The 22190-nt window shown below is 35.2% G+C and overlaps 1 protein-coding gene across 1 annotated transcript; it reads right to left on the minus strand.

The window, feature by feature from the left end:
• Nucleotides 1–8914: 8914 nt before the first annotated feature.
• Nucleotides 8915–21223, minus strand: LOC120326105 (uncharacterized). Its single transcript, XM_039392334.2, has 9 exons — nt 20957–21223; nt 19437–19564; nt 18119–18814; nt 14931–15036; nt 14109–14213; nt 12748–12885; nt 11815–11892; nt 11103–11240; nt 8915–10126 (listed from the first exon to the last, which is right to left on the minus strand). Exons 1-9 carry the CDS (start codon nt 21048–21050, stop codon nt 10107–10109), a joined length of 1503 nt encoding a protein of 500 aa, XP_039248268.2. The 5' UTR covers nt 21051–21223; the 3' UTR covers nt 8915–10106.
• Nucleotides 21224–22190: the final 967 nt, after the last annotated feature.

The following is a 22190-nucleotide window of genomic DNA, read 5'->3' on the forward strand; positions in this document are numbered from 1 at the left end:
CGGAATTCACGTTCATAAGAATATCGGATATTTGTGTGACGTCACACATTTTCGACGCCGCTTTCAAGACGTTTCCGTTGAATGAAAACATTCTCGATAGAAACTTGCGCGTGATTGTTTTTATCACTCATCAGCGTAACGTGTTATTTAGGCCCGCAAACGCCTTTACGATTGTGTTATTTTCTCTGAAACGAAAATTTTCCACAAATTTGTTCCACGATAACGATAACATTTATTTTATTTTTGTACGCGCACGGAATTGTGAATCTGGTAAATACGTTCGTCGGCGGCGAGTTTCTAAAGACAACGCAACTTTTTGATTGAAAAGCGGCAATTTGAAATACTGAAAATAAAACCGTAAACAACATAAGTTTTATTGAGGCCCGCGAAAATTTAAAAAACACTTTTCTAGGCAGTGAAAATCGCAAAATTTCGTGTGTCTCTGGCACACATTATGTTTGGTCGGCGTTTAGAAACATATCGTCACTAATTGAGGGCGGTATTTGCCTGATTATCCATTACTTTAATATGCTGTCAAATATTTTCGGGTTAACACGATACAAGGTTTGAAACGCGACTTTTTCCCTGGTTGTGAGGATGTATATAATATATTATATAATTAATCTAAAGTATATTCAATCAATTTTATTGTGATGAAATAAATTTTACTCTTAGCATTTCGATCGAGCGGAGTCACTGTTAACAAGTACAACTAAATATTTGCCGAATTCGCAAAATACGGATAAAAACAATATTTAATCGGACAGTTTACCTCACGTTTTTATTTTTATGGCCGCGGATTGCAATGGTATATAAGAGTGGTGAGGATTTTATTTTGTCGACGCAACCGCAGGTTAAATTGAAGACAATTAAATTAATAAGAGCAGGATATTTTAAATATGCCCGTGTCGGTCACGAATTCATCACTTTGCACAACAGAAAAATATATATTCGTTGTTATATTATTTGTTGTAAAAGTCGACTCTTTTAACAGGTGGCATAATCGCGGTGATGAATATGTATTTTTAATTTACTGCTAAACTTTATATGTATATTCATTGTATGAAATGAATTATTCTCTACACTTAACAGGATTTTATATAATTATTTGAGATTTTTCTAACGGCGATAACGAGTTGGCAAGATTGCAAAAATACATATTAAAATTAAATACATCAAGCAGTTTATCTTGTAATTTTAGGTCACAGATTGCCGTGGACCGAATAGTAATGTTTGTTTTTTTTGACGTAAGAAGAAGCAACCGCGAAAGATATTTTAGAATCTCGTAGTTGTCATGGATTGAATATTTTACGTAACAGAATGATCATTATACGCTGACAAGACGGCCCTTTTAACGAGCGCAGAATCGCGGTGGGTGTTACAGGCGGCAATGAGAATTTCCGATTTCGAAAATCCTGGCTGCGCGCTGGCAGTGGTGGTCATCTATTCTCTACTAATTTATTTCTAACTCCAAACACAACAATATGTTACACATAATAACAATATGGTTCACATAAATTTATATACAAATATACTGGTAGGTAGTAGAATACTCTAGGCTTAAATATTAGAATTTTTAAAGGCAATTATCTGAATACAAGTAGTATTTTTGTCAATAGACTGACTATTATCGTAATATCATGGTACCAATGATAGAAAGCGTCAGACAACTCCTTGGCTATCTTTTCATATGGTCATTTGTACAAAGTGAATAAATTTAATAAACTGATTGTGTCACAAGTAGCTATTATTTTTTATTAATAGCTATAAACTATCAATTACTTTGTGTACATATACTGTTGGTCTGTGGCTTCATTCTGATATTTCTATTGAAGCTTATTTCCTAATTTACTGGGTTTTAATCAACTAAAATAAAAATGTGTTATTTTTGATTTTAGAATGTATTCGGAATTCCAGATTCGAAAACATTATTTTAGAATGTATTCGGAATAGTTTAGTATTCGGAAATGGCCATCCCTGGCGGCAGGTAAACAAAAAATCGCATTCGGTGTTGTTTAGTCATAAAAATAACCTAGGTTGGCTATGCCTGATAACTGAATATTAATAATATGACCAAACAATATAATTCCTGCCTTGTGTTTTTTTTTTTGAAACCAGCCCAAACAGTATTACAAAAAATGTTGCCTATGTGTCAGAAAATTTAGTAATTTCCCTCCTGTCTCTCAAATTTGGTGAAATTCGGTACAGTAATCAATCAATCTACAGTTATTCGTAAGTTATTTTGTAAACATGAGTTTGAAAAGAAATCTGACCAATTCAAACAGATTTTTGACTTGATACTGTGATATGGGAGGGAAATACCACATTCAGACAATGCCTGCTTGATAGACTATGTCTGCAAGTTGTGTCAATGACAATCTAAAACGGCATTTTTTCTTTATGGCACTTTCTCCGCAAATAGTAGTATAGTAAGATTTTCGCATGTTACAGTAAGTTTTTTGGTGGTTTTCGCATGTTTTAGCTTGATAAATGACGAATAATAATTAATGCAGTAATGTGTTTCGGCAATAAAAGTGTTGGGTCTAGTATAGTTTAGTACCACAAGTACTTCCAGTGGGCATATTATAACAATTTTTGCATATGTTATTCCTAACCCTCACCTGACTATGCCATCCAAAAATTACGGTACGTCACTACGACGTCACCATCACGCCAAAGTATAATTACAATCGCCCGAAATGGCATCTGCGCCGCCGATAAGAACTTGCTAAAGCCGGCGATCTCTCTCCTATCGTGATCGTTGCAACAGGAAAACGAGAGAAGTAGCTTGCTCGATTTCGGGTTATCGTCTGCGCGTTTTGGACGACCATCCGCCAACTAGAAGTGGATGCGGTACTAAACTATACCAGACCCAAAGTGTTTTGTATTGCACTGTTTACCGTACCGGTACCTATTCTTGGCCCTATTGTGGCCCGCGAACAATACAAAAATAATACTGTAATAGTGTGGCCCCCCGCGGCTGACAACCTTGGATACCCTGAGCTGCACCATAGCCTAATATTAACTTCGACTTATTTGGCTTCATTCATTACTTGAATTGAAAATTCAATACAGGTACCGTAAAAGCAGCTAACTTCGGATGATTTCACTATATTTTAATCAATAACTCTGCCGATTGTTGTCCGATTCGCGTCAAACTTGAAATATATTACATTGATGTAATTCTCTTCATCTACATATAATTTTCTCGATGATCGGATCATTTTTTCTGTCTTAATTGTCTCATTTTCTGTGATCTGTAACGACGCAAATAAATATCTAACTTCGGATGGGTGTATCCCCTCCCTGCGTCACCGCAACTAGAGCGAAAAGTGCGTGCGTGAGGACAAAACACGCTTTACGTCGTTGCGTAAATGCCAGATGTTCAATCCACGTCGCGAGCGACGATGATAATGTCGACCGTGGGATTTCCGGCGCAGCACTTTTAAGTTGATTTTATACTAAAATGTCTCGTTTTATTTTCTCTTATCGTAACATTAGATCCGAATATTCACCGGTCATAGTCGATTTAGTTATAGCCGATGATGTTTTGATAGCGTTTTTTACACTCCACAGTCACACCATGTATAGTCGCACAATATATATTATTGAGCATGCACATGACAGCACTCTTTATTAAATTGACCTATTTAAATGTCGGCCGTGCATAAATCACGACAAAACACCGATTTGGCAATTGGCAACTTTATTAAAATTACTTTCGTTAAATTCACAAAACGGAACTCACTTGCAGCAATGATTGTTGTTATTTATCGCTGGTTATATATTTTTATATTTACGCAATATTTCTCGACTGCTCACAATTTTTCTATTTTGAACCATGTTGCCGTACCAAATGGAGAAGTTTGAAATCGTCAAATCGAATGGATATGCTTTTCATTAATTGCCATTTTTAATAAATTTAATTAAATTACATCTCCAGCATTTGACGCCATGAATTTACGATCCACAGAAAATGGTTGATGCGTATATTTTGCCGATATTGATCAATCGAACAAAATATCGTTGTTATTTTCAAATCTACGCCAACTCGTCGGCGCCCGCATGTCTGGCGTCAAACCTGTAACGGCGACGCAACGTGACGTCGTCCTCGAAGTGAGCGACGTTAGGGTGACATCAAGTTCAACGTTTGCGTCAGATGCTATTATTGTGATAAAAAAAATTATTCAAATTTTAATTTTTTATCGGGTCTCATACGACATCTCGCGATCAGTCTAATTTTCTATATACATTGATAACGCCCTCTATCGAATGATGCTATTTTGACGAAGTTAGCATCAGTAGAAATCACGATTTGAGCCGCTCGAAAACGGAGTGTCAATTTTATGCTAAAACATGATTTTTTTAATCATAAAATAAATTAAACTGCGCAATTGAATATGATAACAGATTTAGATATATAATTCCTCGCTATAGAAACTGTCATAAGCACAATATGACGCAAATTAGTCGAGATAAGAACGATTAAAAATTTCATCCGAAGTTATAAACCATCCGAAGTTACCTGCTTTTACGGTACCGGCGGTACCAATTAGTCTACTGCTGTACGGTACCGGTACCGGTACCGGTACTGCAGTACTGGTACCCCGGTACCGGTACTGAATTAAAAGTTTCAAGCGCAACAATTTTTACGATAAAACAAGTCTGATCAACTGGGCTACACAAAAATAAACAATAAAATCAAGCAAGTTCTGAAGTTACTGAGTTTTTTTTTCAATTTTCTGTCAAATCTAGTAAATGCAGAAATGGGAAACAGGAAAGTGGGCAAGTCTAAAGACAGATCTATGCAGACATGTGCCCAAAACAGTAAACACCGAAACAGCAAAGTAAGTTACCGGTACAGCGGTATCAGGGCTTTCTGGTATTAAGGTAACTCTAAAAAATTAAAAAATCTACCATACTGTAACTGTGTCAGGCTGTGCGTAAATCAATGTTTCAATGAAACAAAAATCCCGTAACGCCATTAATTGAAATTTGCCACAAAACACCATAAACACACCGTGATTTTCGTTATAGCGAAAAACCACATTTTGCGAAAAACTGTGCGCCACGGAAGCTTTGGCGCGTCTTCGCGATTATGCGTCCAATTTGTGAGTCGTGATTTCAAAAATTACAAAAATTAGTTGCGAGTTAGATAACTTAGTTGTCATTACGCCTTTCTAATAGCTTTAGTTTTGTTGTAACGATTAAAAATAAACCTCTGATTAGCTGCGATTGACTAGCCTTAAATTTGCTACGAGCATCTGTAAGAGCCACGCGGTTGAATGTTTCGATAAAACTGATGGTTTTAGAAAGAGAGAAGGAGGGGGGGATTTATCGTTTCGTCAACCAGAAAAGAAGCAATAGTACAATTTCTTCTGGCCAAAGGATCGGGGTAACATCTGTAAAGCGGTTCCCCTGGAATTTCGAACACTCCTTCTAACTTTGAGATGTGATGTAGATGGTCAGTCAAATACATAACACATTTCATAGTAAGTTACAAATTGTGCTACCTTTCCCTAAATACCCTTTGGGTGTGGGTGTGTGAATTAATTTCATATTTTAAGGTGAGTAAAAACGTACCACTTTTATTTTTCAATTTAAATTCTGCAAGATGCAGACCTTACTCAATGTATTTTTGCTATTCTGATTATGGGATCAGTTATTATTTGTTTGTTTTTATCAATTTTTTCATCATCTGTTATTCTGGGACAAACTTGCCGATGCCTACTTACCGTAAAGATGTGCGTTTTCGGTCATTGTGAATAGTTGCAATGTAACGCGTGCGCGAGTGCGCGAGGGGTAATGCCATCAAAACAAACGCAAGGTGGTCTACATCAGTGATTCCCAAAGTGGGCGATATCGCCCCCCGGTGGGCGAAAACAATAAAGAGGGGGGCGAAAAGGTCGAAGGGGGCGATAGGGGGGCGAAAAGCGCCAAAAGGGGCGATAGGGGGGCGATTTGCAAAACATGTTTGTCGTGCACTTGATTACGGTACTGTACTCTGCGTGATTTCGTAGATTTGAAACGCGTGAAAGGATTGCTGGACTCGGCTTCGCAGTGAGGTACGTTAGTTTGCGTATCCTAGTAGTTCAAAAAATACGGCCGGAGTAAAATAATCTGGCCCAGCACGCATCATTGAATGGACCTTTCCCGACCTTTGACCCCTAAAAATTCTTTCTATGCTTTAATATTTTAAAATTTTCAGTGCTTATTTTATGAGTGGTTTCGCGAGTTGTTGCCTGTAAAATGGGGTATTTGTTTCAAACCATAATTAAGATTCATCGCATACAACAATCTGTTTTTTAAAAGTACCGATAAAGAATTTTAGACAAGTCTACCACAGCTATTTCTATACTAATTTTTGATTACTGTAATTAAACTGAAACTCCTAGGAAGACAAAGTGATCATTGACTTATTTGATTTATATGTAAAATCCGGAAAACAACTAAAAACTAACGAATATAATTCGAAAACGCGAAAATGGGGTAATGTTCAAGACCACGTCTGAAAATCTGTCTGAGCGGATGCGAAAGCGGCCATTGTTACGTTTGTTTTTGCATCTTGCTGATTGGCTAATGTCACGAAGTAAACAGGGAAGTCTATGCCCGGGGAAACATCCAAACGGCGGTTTTGACGATGAATTAATTATATTTATAATCTACGCTCGAGTGGTAAATTACATTTTTTTAAGTAACAGAATTTATCGTGAGACACGTTTAGACTAAATTTTATTATATCCTAAAAATTCTATTAAACAGATACTCGTTTAACGAGCTTACAATTTATAATTATAATAATTAGACAAATGAAAACACGCAGAAAAGCTGATGCTGAATGTAGGGGTTCAATAGCGCAGTAAATATACGAATATATTGTATTGCAATGGGGAAATTAAATTCATATTCTATTCGAGAGATTCATCACTGCTTAATTTTTGAAAGAATGTATCTTCTTTATCAAAATTTCACAAACCATGCAAAAATATTCACTTCGATGTTTGGAAGTACATATTTGTGCGAACAATCATTTTTGTAATGAACATTACAAAGAACAAGCAAAGAACTAGGATTAGTTATGCTCATTCAGAAAATCTTCCAATCTTGGCGTCACATTAAATGTCATTGTAATAATTTTTTAATAAGACGACTGAGTGGAGTTCACGAATTGTCGCAGTTTTTGCACGAAGTTCCGTTTTTAACATTCAAAAAATATATGCGATCCGCAAAAGAATAGCAACTCTAAATTTTGTCCCGCAAGCGACTTGAAATTTGCCGACCCCTGAGCCATCCAAGTTTACAAATCCAAAACAAATGGCTGATTAATTCTATGGACTGGTGATCGGACTGGAGGACGTGGTAGGATGAGGAATGGGGGATGGATTTAACCGAAGACCGTTATATATCATGTATTTCGGTGAAGGTCATCAGGCTGTAGGGATAAATGAGATGTACCTGATTCATTAATATAAGTTTTGAAAAATTAATTTTGTTTTCTTATTTTTTTATGTGAAACGGGGTGAATTTGGGAGTTAAATGCTATAAGGCAAGAGTAAACGGCGGTTTTTGAGAAGATAGAACCCTGGATGCTTTCATTTCCGACTTCTGATATGGTGTAAAGGGGGTTTTCAGCCGTGACACTATTGATATCAAAACAACTAAATCGCCTTTCCATTAGTAAACGGGGTAATAATTTTATATATAATAAAAAACTCGCTGAAGAACACCAAGCTCATCCATCTCAATCAAAAACACTATAAACTATGATTTGACTCCGTATTTGGTCTGTAATATATTCGTTTCAGACTTTCAATATTTTTGCAGTGCCGGGGGGCGATGAAGTTGTATAAACTACTGTAGGGGGGCGATGGTACAAAAAGTTTGGGAACCACTGGTCTACATTAAACAGGTTCTCAAACTTCAAATTCGTGTATAAATAACCAAGCATTATAGTTCATGATACAATATATCGATATTCCAAATTCATTAACTTCGAGTTAATCTTGTCATGTTTCAGGCACATTTTCTAGTATACATTGCAGTAAATCTAATGGGTTGATGATGAAGCGCCAAACGATCCATCACCAAATTGAGATTGCCAAATGTAAAATGAGCATTCCCGAAATTTCTGATTTCCTGTTCATAGTGTTTCTTTCTGAAGATAATATAATCTCTTTTGTGTTAAATATCTTAGGACACGGACACATGCTGCGCAGTTAATTCAGATTTGTTCACATTGACTCGTTGGTGTGTGGTACGTGAAACCTGTGGTATGCCACATGAGACGTCACAGATGGGAAAATCTGACTAGCGAATTAACGAACAAGCTCAAACTAGCCAAATTTACGTTAATTCGCTACAGAAAGACCAGAGGTTATTAGTTGCCGTGGCGAAAGTTTGGCTTGTAATTCTTATGTTTCCTAATATATATATATACTCTATTGAAACCCCAATTCGTTCCCATAGAGTGTTTAGTGATACGTATGGGTTAGCAATAATTTTTAACATTTTTACATGACTGAATACGTACCTCTTCTTTCTGCTACGCATTTTAGGAGCACAACCTTAATGCCAAGAGGAGAAGCCATATATATATAATTATGTCAGGTCTAAACCACTGTGAAATGAGTTTTCCGACCAAGTTTCAATCTTGGCTTGAAGAATAACGGTAGTTAAAAAATATCATTCTATTACTGTTGATGACGACTTTCCTGAAAATATTCTTCTAATAACTAAACCACTCCGTCATATTTGAATTATACCAGACAAACACCAGTTAATTTTTTCCTGAAATTGTCCATCTCGTGCAGTTTCTATCACTGTCTCAATGAAGCCTACATTTTATGCCGACCGATCAAACTCAGAAACCTCCCATTAGTAAATACAAACTGTGAAAAAGAAAAAAATTCAGAAACATTCTTATTCCAAATTGTATTAACAGTCAAAGATATGCTTCTTTAAAATTCGAGTGCAAATCTAAAATATATATTTCAATAAGCGAGTAAAACGAAGACAAAATGCATAGAATAGTATTAAAAACAATAAATTACCTTTCACCCATCTTTTTCCAACGAGGTTTTACAAATCTCAATAATTAATCTAAAATATAAAACTGTTGAAGACAAAACAGGAAAGCAGAAAACGCATAGCTAGCAAACCAATAACCAGCATGTTTGTTTCAGAAATCAACGGGTCAAGGCTGTTGCCCGATCTCTGAATCATAAGACCCATATTCAATGTCATTTAGAAATTTCAATGGTCCTATATGTTAAGAAGAACATAAAGCCGATAACATTTCATTTTAAACATCATTCAAGTCACTTGTCAGTAATCGATATCAGACTCCCTCAAAAAGTATAGTTCAAATACCTGGCCTCCACAACCTTTATCATTCTAAAGGTAGCGAAATCACAGTAATAATAATAATTCCATCGATCGAGGATTATAAATGATGCAGTAGCCTATGTATATATATAGAAAAGTATAGGATAATGATACGCAATTATTCGACAAAAAATAAGGACAACAAATAAAACTACTGCATACATAAAGAGAATTCGAAAACAGTAATAAAAGTGTTGATTTAAAAGGAAGCAGAGAAAGCGTCAAAAATAAGTTGCCAAGTCGGGAGTCTTCAGAAGGGTTTGTGCATGTGTAAACTATTTCAGGGTAATTGGAAACAAAATTTTCCGGTGACCTCATATCGGATATCAAGAGACCGATTAACTAATGAAACGCCAGATTTTTTGGTCTGGACCTAGTCTCGAGTATAAAGTTACTGAAAAAAAGCTGTAAAATGTCCAGGCGTTATTACACGTTTAACGATCGCAAAATATGAGATGAGCAATTTTAATGGAATTGTAACTCGTAGTGCATATCACATGCTCGGAAATTCAAGGAAGGCAGCATGCAACGCTTTTTAGCTACTGCTTCGCTGGTAGTTTCAGTTCGAGTTGGACCTATTTTTACACATCTAGGATTTGGATCCAAAGCATTCAAATTGATTCGGTCTTTCAGTCTGTTTCTTCATCCATTTCTGCCGTATTTAGAATTCAAATGACAAATTCAATATTCTTTTGTTGAGTGAATTCGCCATCTTCTATCCATTATGCGGAAATCAGATTTTCTAAAATTAATATTTAGGTATAGGTTTTAGCAGTGTAATGCATTGTTTGCCAATACAAAAACCACAAGTAATAACATAGTATTATAGTATTATATTGCCGTTGCCAATTGCAATAATGAAATATTCACAACCAGTCTTAATTTGTCACCTTCCGCGTATGAGACATTCAGTTTAATGCCTAATTAAAAACTGTTTACGGAAGCATTAGATCATTAGCAACGGCTGAATAGAGACCAATCACGACGTGTGCATCGTTCAGTTGCGTTCGCCTACGCTCAGTGTGTAGATAGTTGCTTTGAATTGTGACGTGCACCATCTGTTCAAGTTTAATTTCGAAGCACATGATTTGGTTCAAGTCGCTCTTTGCAAATATCAGTTGTAAAAGATACAGGGTGGCCCAAAAACAAAACCAAACAGGTCATTTGGAACTATTCTAGAAAAAGCATAAGTCTTGCTCAAAGCCTTCTAGATCACAGAAACTTTAGGTTAGAATTAACGTGTTAGACAGGGTGGGCAAGGTTTTTGTATCAGGGGAGCATTTTGCTCACCTAGACTGGCGGGCTATGTAAGTGTTATGTAAAAATTCATTTCACGAGCAATATTTACAGTTTTATAAAAGCAAAAGTGGAAAACAATAAGCCTCGTGTCAAATCTAAATTTGATGGCAATCTCAACAAATTCCTTAAACTCGTAGTTTGCCCATATCAGTGTCAGAGTGTAAAATGAATTTCTTCATTTTCGTAAAAATAATTGAGAAGTTCTTGGGATCTGTTTTTTGGGTCGTTCTGTATGTATAACATCCATATACAATGTGTCGTAGATGGCATATTAGATCATAACCCCTAACTTAACCATTTTTATCGCATGATACAGATAGATGAAGCTGTTTTGTAATCATTGGCTAGTTCAGACAAACTGTGTTTGTAAAATTGGAACCAAATCCTCGCTAAATTACCATACGTAAATATTTACTTACCATCGTCTAACATGAATTCCAGTTGTCCGTTGTTTTGGCGAATGAATCGTTTCCTTGCACAATGAACAACAAGAAAGATACATATTCCCAAGAATACAACTCCTCCCATAACGCAACCGGCTATTACGCCACCAGAAACTAAAACCATAATAAAATGACGTTGTGAAAGAGAATACCGTTAACGTTACGCATTCGAAAGAAAAATGCTTTGTATACAAAGATTGGTTTGCGGTCACAGTAGCCAATAGTCGTATATTGTAACTACAAGTTAGAGTACAATTTTGTAACGCCTCGTATCGAATACAAAAAACCGATGAAATCGCTTTTGGAATGTTTTATCGCATTCACCTATTGGAGTGAAAAAATTGCTTGAATCCTCCTACTTGGCGCCAATGGAATCACAATATCTTTTTCCTAGTCCTTTATGTGATGATGAAGCAACGGACCAGTTCTGTTAAGTTATACACTGTAAGGTAATAGGGACTCGATATTTATCGCAAGAGATGGGATAGTCGACAGGAACTCAATCACATGGCTAACCCAGGACTCCTGCACGATTACGAGCCAATTGCAAATATAACTTTAAAACAAGCTAATCAAATTGAAACACACTCATCGATGGTCAATGACAGAGTCACCAGCTGTCCGTTCATCATTAATTAACCATACCAACCGCCTACATACAGATTTTTATATTATAAAAAAAATTTACCTTGGGATGGTTCAATCGGATCAGGCTTCCACGAGTCATCGATGATAGAAACTGTAGCAGAAGCTGTCGCTCGGTTACCTAAATATTGAGTAAATACATCCAGCGAAGAAAAATATATATATACCACATTATTGTAACCAATAGTTGAACTGATTTTAATTGGATTATTCGACACAATTTTGGCAACAATTACTAAACAGTCCCCACCCGTATTTTTAATTAAACTCCGACTGTTATCTTGTAGATTTGCAGTCAACAACTCTGGTTTTTATTCAAACTTTTGGTTAGTTTACTGACTTTGCTTCACAGTAAACCCACAATGAGTCGAAGTTGATCACTAAACATCAAACAGATGGAAATAACATTAAAATCCCCACACGTATTGCTACTTAAACTACGTCTGTTGTTTTGTAGATTTGCAGTCAAAAACAATAGTTGTTATTCGAAATTTTGGTTAATTTACTGACTTTGCTTCACAGTAAACCCAAAATGAGTCTAGGTTGCTAATCGATAGACTTAATACATCATCAGCCGAAACAAATAAGAAGGCGCGTTTCTCTATCGATTGGTGTAAAAAAGTATCAAGAAGAAAACCAAAACAGATTCCAACCAATTTTCGAAACATACTTAGCAAAAATCACATAATCCTACAGTATTAAAATGGTCGCATATCCCGACGAATAACGATGTCCTCTGGGTATAATACGGTGCTGTCGTCGATATCATGTTTCGAGGATAAAATAAAATGACACAGGGCATGTGTTCGTCAGATTGGATGCCACAAAATAGCGTTTTACAAAGATAAGAATCGCGTTTGAAGCGCCACACCCCATCATATAAGAGTATATCGCATTCAATCTAAATATCAGCAGTTATGTAGACTTTATTTTCAGTGTTCGATTGATTATGCAAATTTTTCGTAATTAAACCTACCCACAAGTTCATCTCCTCTATCTTTGACGACAACGCTGAAGGTAATTTGTGTAGGTGGTTTCAGGTCGTCCAGTGAACCAAATAAAATGACTAAACCAGATGTCCCATGGATCAGGAATGTTGGAAAATCTGGACTTGCTGAATATAAGTGTAAATTTAAGTTGGCTCTAAAACCATCATAAAACATTTGATAAAAAATAAACAAATTAAACTGAAAAAGCAAATTAAACCTTACTTAAGGTTTAAAATGTACAAAATTTACATAAAAGGTATTTTCAAAGTAGATAATACGTTTTCACACACCTAACAATATAATATGAATGCGTACACATTCATATACACACGCACAACCAACGAGATATATAAAATAAAAGTTAATATAAATTACTTGGTAAATGAAACGGACCAGAGAAAAATTATTGGCATACCATATCCATAATTTTGTATAGATTGCCGAATTGAATAACGAAGAAGTGAACAGTGAAGAAAATTTTTTTTTATCAAATTATATCGCCAAACTGATTATTGTTAAAATTCAGTAATGCCAAATTGCCCATACTGGATCGCCAGTATGAGATGGAAGGCATGATGAATGAAGCGCGTACGTTCTATATTCTAATATTGTTTGTGTGGGCCCGGGCACGCGATATGGAATATTAATCCAAATAAAGGGTGTCGGTGTCTAAAGGGAGTCAAGAATCGATAAAAGAATAAATAAACTTCTTTTCAGAAAAGCCTGGTTGATGGTATTTCTGCCGTGGGAAATATTGCATATTCCACGCCGTATAAATGACAATTGTTTGTCTGGACTGAAGATCCACTTTAAAAAAATCTATATTCGTAAATATATTACGTTATTCTATACTGATTAAAAAATACCATTAACGACTCCCACGTAGGTTTGACGTTATATTGAACAAAATTAGCCACCCACATTCGGTGTTTCGATTCCTTTTATTTTCTCGAATCAAAATCGAATGATAAATGTGATTCATTTCATTCCTTTCAAAAATCGGGTTTTTTACGAGCCCAGGGCTAAACGACGTATTCCACGAACATAGAAAAATCGAAAACGCAATACCAGAAGCGGTAAAGAACGACGGTATTGTGTTGCCACCTCTGGGCTGGGATCGAGACTGGAAATTGGAAGTTAGTCCGAATAAAAAAAACTGAAATAAATTAGTTCCAAAAGTAAAATTAGTATGAAATGCATGCATATATAATGCAACATAAATATATATTATATCCATTTTTGAATAAATGCTCCAATGAATGTAGAAAAGTTGTCACATCACTAAACGGATTTTACGTTCGTGCTGATCATTTCTTCAAACTAAGACGTTCGAGCAGATTAAAAATACCTTTTTCGTTGCCACGTCGTTCACTGTAGCTTTGAATATCATATCGAAGATCCGCATTCTTTCCTATATCAGCATCAGTTGCTTTGATTTCTGCAACAACTTGACCTGAATAAGAACCATGAATGGATACATTGACAATACAATTGCCTGTCAAGCGCTGCGTACGTCAAAATATAGTCTTGTTCGAGCTACGTAAATGTATATATTGACAATAAAACATTCCTGGATCAATTGTACTTTATATATTTTGCGGAATTTTTAGGGAGCGTTTATAGTGTTGTTTAGTCCCATCTTATTCCATTCATGACATTCGTTTTCTCATCATATACCAAGCCCCATACAAACAAAAAACGAATCATTTCAACTTCCTCCAATTGTAAGTTTCAACCAAGTATGACAAAACATACACATACGCGGGTAGAGCTCATTTTATAAAAAAAAATATAACCGAGCCTTCGGAAAACGGGATCCATTTGTGATCTTTTTCGACTCAAATGACAAGGTTGGCGTTTTGATTGTTTTTAGATATCCACAACTGACAATGGTATGCTTTTTTTGTGTTATTTAAACTGCAATAGTATAAGGTGGCCAACAAAATTTTACAAATATACTTGGAAAACCCTAATCTTCAAACAAGAATTCAGCGTTTAGTCTTGTTTCCCGCCATTTGGCAGCGAAAGAACTGGATATGATTCAGAGTTCAGACCTACATCATCCGTCTAGTCAACATATACAGCGATTTTAAAATGACTTAGGAAATATCTTTCCAAGGACAGCGGAAAACAAAATATTTTAATGTACTGTATACATATTCGAGCATACCGTACTGAATGTCTTTAGTTATTCTTGAGGATAAACTTTCGTTTACAAATATGGGGCTGTTGTCGTTTACATCAGTCACTTTCAACTTCACAATGGTTGGCAACCCCTGTACAAATAAATGATAAAAATAAGAACGTTATAACAGAACTGCAGGTAAAAAAAAGTTTTGGGACAATTCAATTTTGCAGTCTTACCAAGAAGATTAACGACAATTCCAGCGATTTTCGAGCTTCAATTGCAATTGTGTTTAAAAAATAACGGCCAGCTAAGGAATGTCGCCGAATACTCCTAATCGCCCGTAAAGGACTACCATAAAATATGGATTTTTCTTGTTTACAGTGAAAACTCAGATTTATTTAAAAATAGTGCGGATTAAATCCGTATTCGTATTTTTCGCCATTCGAACTTTTTTCTAATCCAGTATACTTTTTGTAATAAACTCTAACAGTAAGTAGGATTAAAAGTCAGTTAGAACGATTTTACCAACATTTTCACAAGTCTATAGCTACGGCCATGTATGCCGGATAGTCTGCTTATTTTGCTTCGCTATATTTTGATGGGCTTTGGATTCGAACCAATCTTCTTACTGGCTAAACCGCTATGGCCACCAGGGAAATGAATATATTCAAATTATGCAACATATCGATACTATATTTAGGTATTTCCGTTTCAAGGCAGAGATTAAAAAAGTGATATGTCTCGAAATTAAATCCCCATGGGATTTTTTAATGACAAGATGGGAATATATTAGCACATTAAAATAATTATAGATTTAATAGAATATTTGGGTATTAAACAAGAGTTTAGTTAAGGAGAAAAGCGATTTCCCGCACCAAAAAAGTCGCAATAGCAACAAGACAAACAATAAAATCAACGATTTAGCAAAACAATCTATCTCGCCGTTGCGTGTCCAAATATATGGAATGTGTGAAAACACGGAAAAGTCTTTGATTTATATTATCGAATATTTATTCGTCAAAACTCGATTAGGATTAACGAGTGTGAAATGGCACAGTGCAAAAAATGCGCCATATATTTCCCGATTTGATCACGATTTTACTGTAGTGTTTGGTTTGCAAATGTATTTCCAAAATAGACAAATTTTCAAAGTTTCGTTGACGTAGGTTTTAGGTGATAAAGAGCGAAACAAAGAAATCCGTTGGTAGATTTGAGATTTGATTCGACAAAATCATAACAATTGTATACATTTATGCCCAGTTATTTTATGACGCATATTGTGCATTATAAATTTTTATCGACAAATATCAGAATTGATTTGTATTTGTTTTCACTGAAATACTATATCATTAAATTACGCACAAAACCACTATTATCCGTCACCACTATTATTGAAACAGGGTATCCTATATGCTATGAAATTTTACAGTTTGTTAGACTTTATTTGCATATAAATCTAACCTTTAGGGTGGATAGATAAAATCTTCGTCTCTGTACTGAGTACTTATAACATTGATAAACTGTGCAATATGTCACATACATCTGCATAAATATAAAATTAAACCAAAAAGAATCTCATGGGAATTCACGCAATAAACCTTACGGAATGCCACAGGAATGACGCTTATCTTCACATGTGACGAAGACAATTTTACGCGTCGTTGTGTATATTAGACACCAAATGTACCTAACTAAGGATTGTTTTGTTAATGTTGTATATGTATATATATATGTCAATGTTGTGTTGTATATGTACCAATCAATTGCAAATTTATGTAGCCTAGTTAGTTTATTGTTAACGGTGAGGGCACTTGAAATTGACATGAAATTCGGCTGAATAACTGCTACCGGTACAGTAGCGTATGTGAGATATAGGAGACGGGCCAATATGTTATGAACCATATTTGACGGAATTTCAGTTCAGATGAAGAATTTCGGTGACAGAAACCTTGTAATAAAGTTAAATGCAAGAATGAAAATACTGTAAAATCAATGTAAAGTTGTCGTCGCTTTTATGTAACAGTCTTTTATCGTGTTACGGTTTGGTTAAACCTGCGGAAACCGGGTTACCCGATATAAATGTTTATGTAAACAACCAAAAGTCCATGACCTTGAGTCAAAACAAATAGCGACGTCATGAGAACCATATATATATCGCAAATTTCTAGAATACTTCAAATTATGGCATATCGACAAAACTTGCTTTCGATATATATATATAACCAGAATCAAAGTATAGGTTGACTGAACAAACGCCTAATTGTATTTTTACGGTTTATAGTTCGATGCTTGCAAAACGTCATCGCGTTTTTGATGAGTATGCTAATGACAGTGACTAACTTATATATCATTTAACAATGACTTATTCACGGATAAGATTTCTGAATCTCTCACTTTCATAAATACCTAATCGAATGGGTTCTGAAACACAGAGAGCTGAATAAATCTTGAAGCCATTTCCGTTTTTTTAATGTTAATGTTTTCTTATCAGGATCGCAACCAATAATTTACCGTGAAAAGTAAAAATAACATGCATCCTTGTGGTGAGTGCCACATACGGCACATACATCATCTGTTGTATTTCGCCGAGTCATTTTCCATTTTTGATTGTATAAACACCTAAAATTATTGGTAATAAATACGTCGATTTGACCTTTAGTTATATGTTTTAATGAAAGCTTCTTTTTAAATCTAAGTGACATCCGTTAATTAATCCAGAACTATTTCATTTGAAAGCGGTTTCTGTGGAGATGTATAAGATTTTAATCTATTTGGTATACACAGAAATAAAGAGCGGGCTATTTTGTGTGAGATCATTGTTAATTTATCGCCCTTTTCCTTAACTTTAACTTCGGCAGTCACAGCTGAATAGTGCTAATTGTGAAATTCGATAATTATGTCTTGTCAACAATGGGGAATTGTCCGAAGATTCAGTTTTGTAATTTTGTTTCAATTTTATTTTACCCGACTTGCGCGCAGAGAAGAATTTTTTCTCACAATATTATTATTATTATATTAATCGCAATAATGGCGAACAATTCTTAACATTTCAGTTTCCAAATTGAGAAAAAAGTAAAATAAATATAAGAGCAATTTACATTATCTGCAAGTTTTTTTTCTATCGACTTTAAACTCACGGACTGACGCTTTGCCAAGTTAAATTTATTTTGACTAGACTTTCTCTCGACATATGTCCACTATAGTTAGGACAAAGATGAAGCTTCACTTACCATTTCACCAATGTTTTCATTGATAGTCAGATGATGTGTATCTTGCTTCTCTCGATCAAGATCAAATATCTGTAAAATCTGAGCAACGACACATTCAGTTGGAGATGCGGGAGTACTGGCTGTCGTAATAGCTGACGTCATATTCGATGTTACTGGTAGCGACGTAACATTGGTTACAAATCCAGACGTCGTTGTATCAGAGGTTGTTGCTGGTGTCGTCGTGGTTTGTGACGTTGACGCTGAAATATGTGACGTCGAGTTCAAAGGTGCTGATGTCAAGTTTGGCAACGACGTGCCGCCATTGGATGTTGAAGTCGAAACAAGAGAACCAAGCTCAATATTTGTAACAGATTCAGTAGTTAAACTTGAAGCAGTAGTTGGTTTCAACGTCACGCCAATATGTTTCATTGCACCAGAATTATAACGCAAAGTCGTATTGGTGTAAAAGGTTAAATTCTGGTAATAATCCAATGACCCCAAGGTAGACATGTGTTCTGAGATGGGCCGCACAGTTGCTACATCTCGTTTGATTCTGGGCTTGGTGGTCGTTGATGTTGAATTTTGCAGAGTCGTAATATTTGTAAATTTTATATCGAAATACTTTGGTAGTGGCGATGATTTCTTGTTGTATGGTTTGCTGAAGTATGGCTCATCATATCCAAATGAGTTCGTAAAATTGTCGACTGGCAAGGTTATCTACAATAATTTGAAATAATAAAGAAGAAAGTTTGTATTGAACAATGTTTTCCGAATTAAATAACATAATTATGCCACTGCTTACTAGCCGTGACTTTTATTAACATTTCAAGGTTTAGCAAAAAAAGAATCGAGCACTTAGTTTTTATAATGCTGGAAAGCAAATTAGAAAACAAACGACTCATATCAAGACAAATCACACGATACAAACATCCTGAAACAGTGACATAGATGTGACTGGCTTTTGGCATATCCTGTATCAATTTTCATGTCCTGTTTTCCATGCAATGAGTGTCATAATCACGCACCAGTCACGTACCAAACAAGCCATACCAAATGCACCACTTGTGACAACAATTTTGCGGCCAGCTTATGAGCTGCGGTTATGAACAGAGAGATTTATCTAAGTTTCTAAGAGGCCAAACATGATATAAGGATTGCAATGACTAAAGAGTAAGAAGAAGATAGTGGTAAAAAGATGATTATCACTATAGCGACACATCTGTTATGCCCTCAGTTGAAATATTTCTCCAATCGGAAGAAAATTAGGATACACGATCGATATCTACCGATATTGAGCTTTTTGTAATCTGGCCATAACCTACTATAATGAATAACGTACAGTTCCGATTATTTTTCCAGGCTCCAGTAAAATTCCTTCTTCGACTTCAAAAGTATAGACATCAAACATTCCATTTCCCACATATTCCGTATCCGAGGTATAGTTACATTTTAGATCCGTTTGTTGACCTAGGAACATCAATAAACATAAAATAAATAGGTTTGTCAATACGATATTGATAAAATTCGTAGTAAACTAACACACAAAAACAATTTAACGTTCGGAGTGTTTTGCGTCCCTTTTGAAATTGAAAAAAAAAAATAATTAATCCAGATATTCCAAATTTCTGTGGCAAGGTAATCTTTATCAATCATCTGTAATACACGACGACTGATCGACCAACTCATAAAATATTCATGTAACGGTTTGGACATTGGTCATTTCATTCACGATAATAATCAGATTATCACAAGCGAATTCCTCGTAGCAAATGGACAGCGCATATTGGGAGGAAAATTCCTCGTCTTTCAAACTCGTATGTCTGAATGATGAATTCGCCAGATGTCGAAATTTGTATGGTTCAGAATTAATGACTTGGATTTATTCGATTAGTGTATGAATAATATACAGTTATTGATACAGTACCGTGTTTCAGATAATCATATTCTAAAAGCCACTTTCATTTTGCTATCTTGGCATATTGGTCCGATAGTGGTTCTAATAAATCTTTTCTAATTAAATTTCCGAAGTGGATAGTGTTGCTATGATACGGCCTGAGATTTTAAAAATTCGTTTCGTGATTTTTTGCAAAAGTCTCAAATAACATTACCGCAGTAAATAAGATACTTGAATCAATATATGAGTATATAGTGTTTGTAAGCGGTATTACAATAACAGAAGCGATGATAAAACTTAAAAATTGCCACGAAAGAGCTGTGGAGCACCGTATTATACGAGATTAGTTTCCAAGTATCACTCATCATTCATTAGTCGTTAATCCGCATGCATCCATTTGACGACAATGTCAAGTAATTGGTGCCTATTGTTTGAAAATGCTCTGTAACGTGGCCATGAGTTCAAGCTATAGACAGCAATAATCAATACATTTTTTCACAATCTAGCCTTCGGGATATCTGTCCAAATTAACTGAGCGTATTGGATGATATGTGATTATGCAATTCGAAAGTACATGAAAGGCATTTTTGAAGCAATGTAGGACCATAAGTCACTTAACATTTATATTACAGTCTTGAGGCGTGTGATATCATAAACACGCGACATTCGGAAATGTGTCATTTCATATAACGCAATAACGCGTCGACACAACATTGCGCGATTTCATTGAGCTACATAGCCGCATAATATTCCATTAACTCAGACGTTATACTATGTCCAGTTTGCCTATTTGAATATTTATTAGAGAGAAATAAACTAATCGCGTCTCGTAGCAATCGTGTGTTAAATATCTGTATAAACTATAATTTGGTCTAGAATGCACAATTAATTTATGAAAAAGTGTTAAATCAAAGAGCTGAAATTGAACACATCCACATATCTTACAGTTACGGAAATCAACTTACCCATTACAAAACCACTGACGAACAATAATATCCATGACGTTGGTGTCCAACGTAAACAAGGTTTATTTGCCATTCGGCGATGAAATCTTACCATCACCGGCAATGCCTCGACATCTTTCTATCAAAATTTAATAAATTTATTCCATTAAATCATAGAAAACCATCAATTTTGTTGAATCTAACTGGTATGCTCCAAGCGCTATCAACTGACCCGTGTGCTAGCTAAAAAAACACCACAATAACACACTGCGCACCACACGCGTAAACTAATGAAAGGATATATCACCGCTGTGAAGCTAGTAGAATTTGACCTTTGTGTGCGGCGAGGCGAAAAGGTTAAAATTCTTGGCAGAATTGTAGGCGTGTCATTATTTACAACTGAAAAAATGTAGACAGGTAAAATTAACATAACAAAAAAGGAAAGATATTTATTAAATAAAACTAAAATTACCATTTACAAAGCAAAAGCATTAATTGCTTGATAAAATAAGCATAATAAATAGTTAGCAACTAATTTTTTATAAATATCCCGTGTTGATTATGCCTTTATTCATCAAAATTACGTAAAGCGAAAAAGGGTTAAATTTTGCAATTTTCAAATGTTAATAGAAATATGTTCCGCTCAAGAGGCACGCGATTTTATAATTTCATATCAAAGTAGAATATATTAAGTTTATCACACACATTGAACCTAAAACTACTCGAACTTAGAAAAGAGAGTACTCCCCTGTTGAAGATACCCCTTTTCATCAAAATTACGTAAAGCGAAAAAGGGTTAAATTTTGCAATTTTCAAATGTTAATAGAAATATGTTCCGCTCAAGAGGCACGCGATTTTATAATTTCATATCAAAGTAGAATATATTAAGTTTATCACACACATTGAACCTAAAACTACTCGAACCTAAAAAAGAGAGTACTCCCCTGTTGAAGATACCCCTTTTCATCAAAATTACGTAAAGCGAAAAAGGGTTAAATTTTGCAATTTTCAAATGTTAATAGAAATATGTTCCGCTCAAGAGGCACGCGATTTTATAATTTCATATCAAAGTAGAATATATTAAGTTTATCACACACATTGAACCTAAAACTACTCGAACTTAGAAAAGGGAGTACTCCCCTGTTGAAGATACCCCTTTTCATCAAAATTACGTAAAGCGAAAAAGGGTTAAATTTTGCAATTTTCAAATGTTAATAGAAATATGTTCCGCTCAAGAGGCACGCGATTTTATAAT

The sequence above is a fragment of the Styela clava genome, chromosome 4, assembly GCF_964204865.1.
Source record: "Styela clava chromosome 4, kaStyClav1.hap1.2, whole genome shotgun sequence".
Classification (NCBI taxonomy): Eukaryota; Metazoa; Chordata; class Ascidiacea; order Stolidobranchia; family Styelidae; genus Styela; species Styela clava.

Bases quoted from the DNA above. Each gene is read 5' to 3' on its own strand.
- LOC120326105 (XM_039392334.2), bottom strand. From the start codon at position 21,050: ATGGTAAGATTTCATCGCCGAATGGCAAATAAACCTTGTTTACGTTGG. The intron at 18,815-19,436 runs GTACGTTATTCA...AAATTATTGTAG, and splicing joins CTGGAAAAATAATCGGAACT to ATAACCTTGCCAGTCGACAA. The intron at 12,886-14,108 runs GTATTTTTAATC...ACTTATATTCAG, and splicing joins ACGACGTGGCAACGAAAAAG to CAAGTCCAGATTTTCCAACA.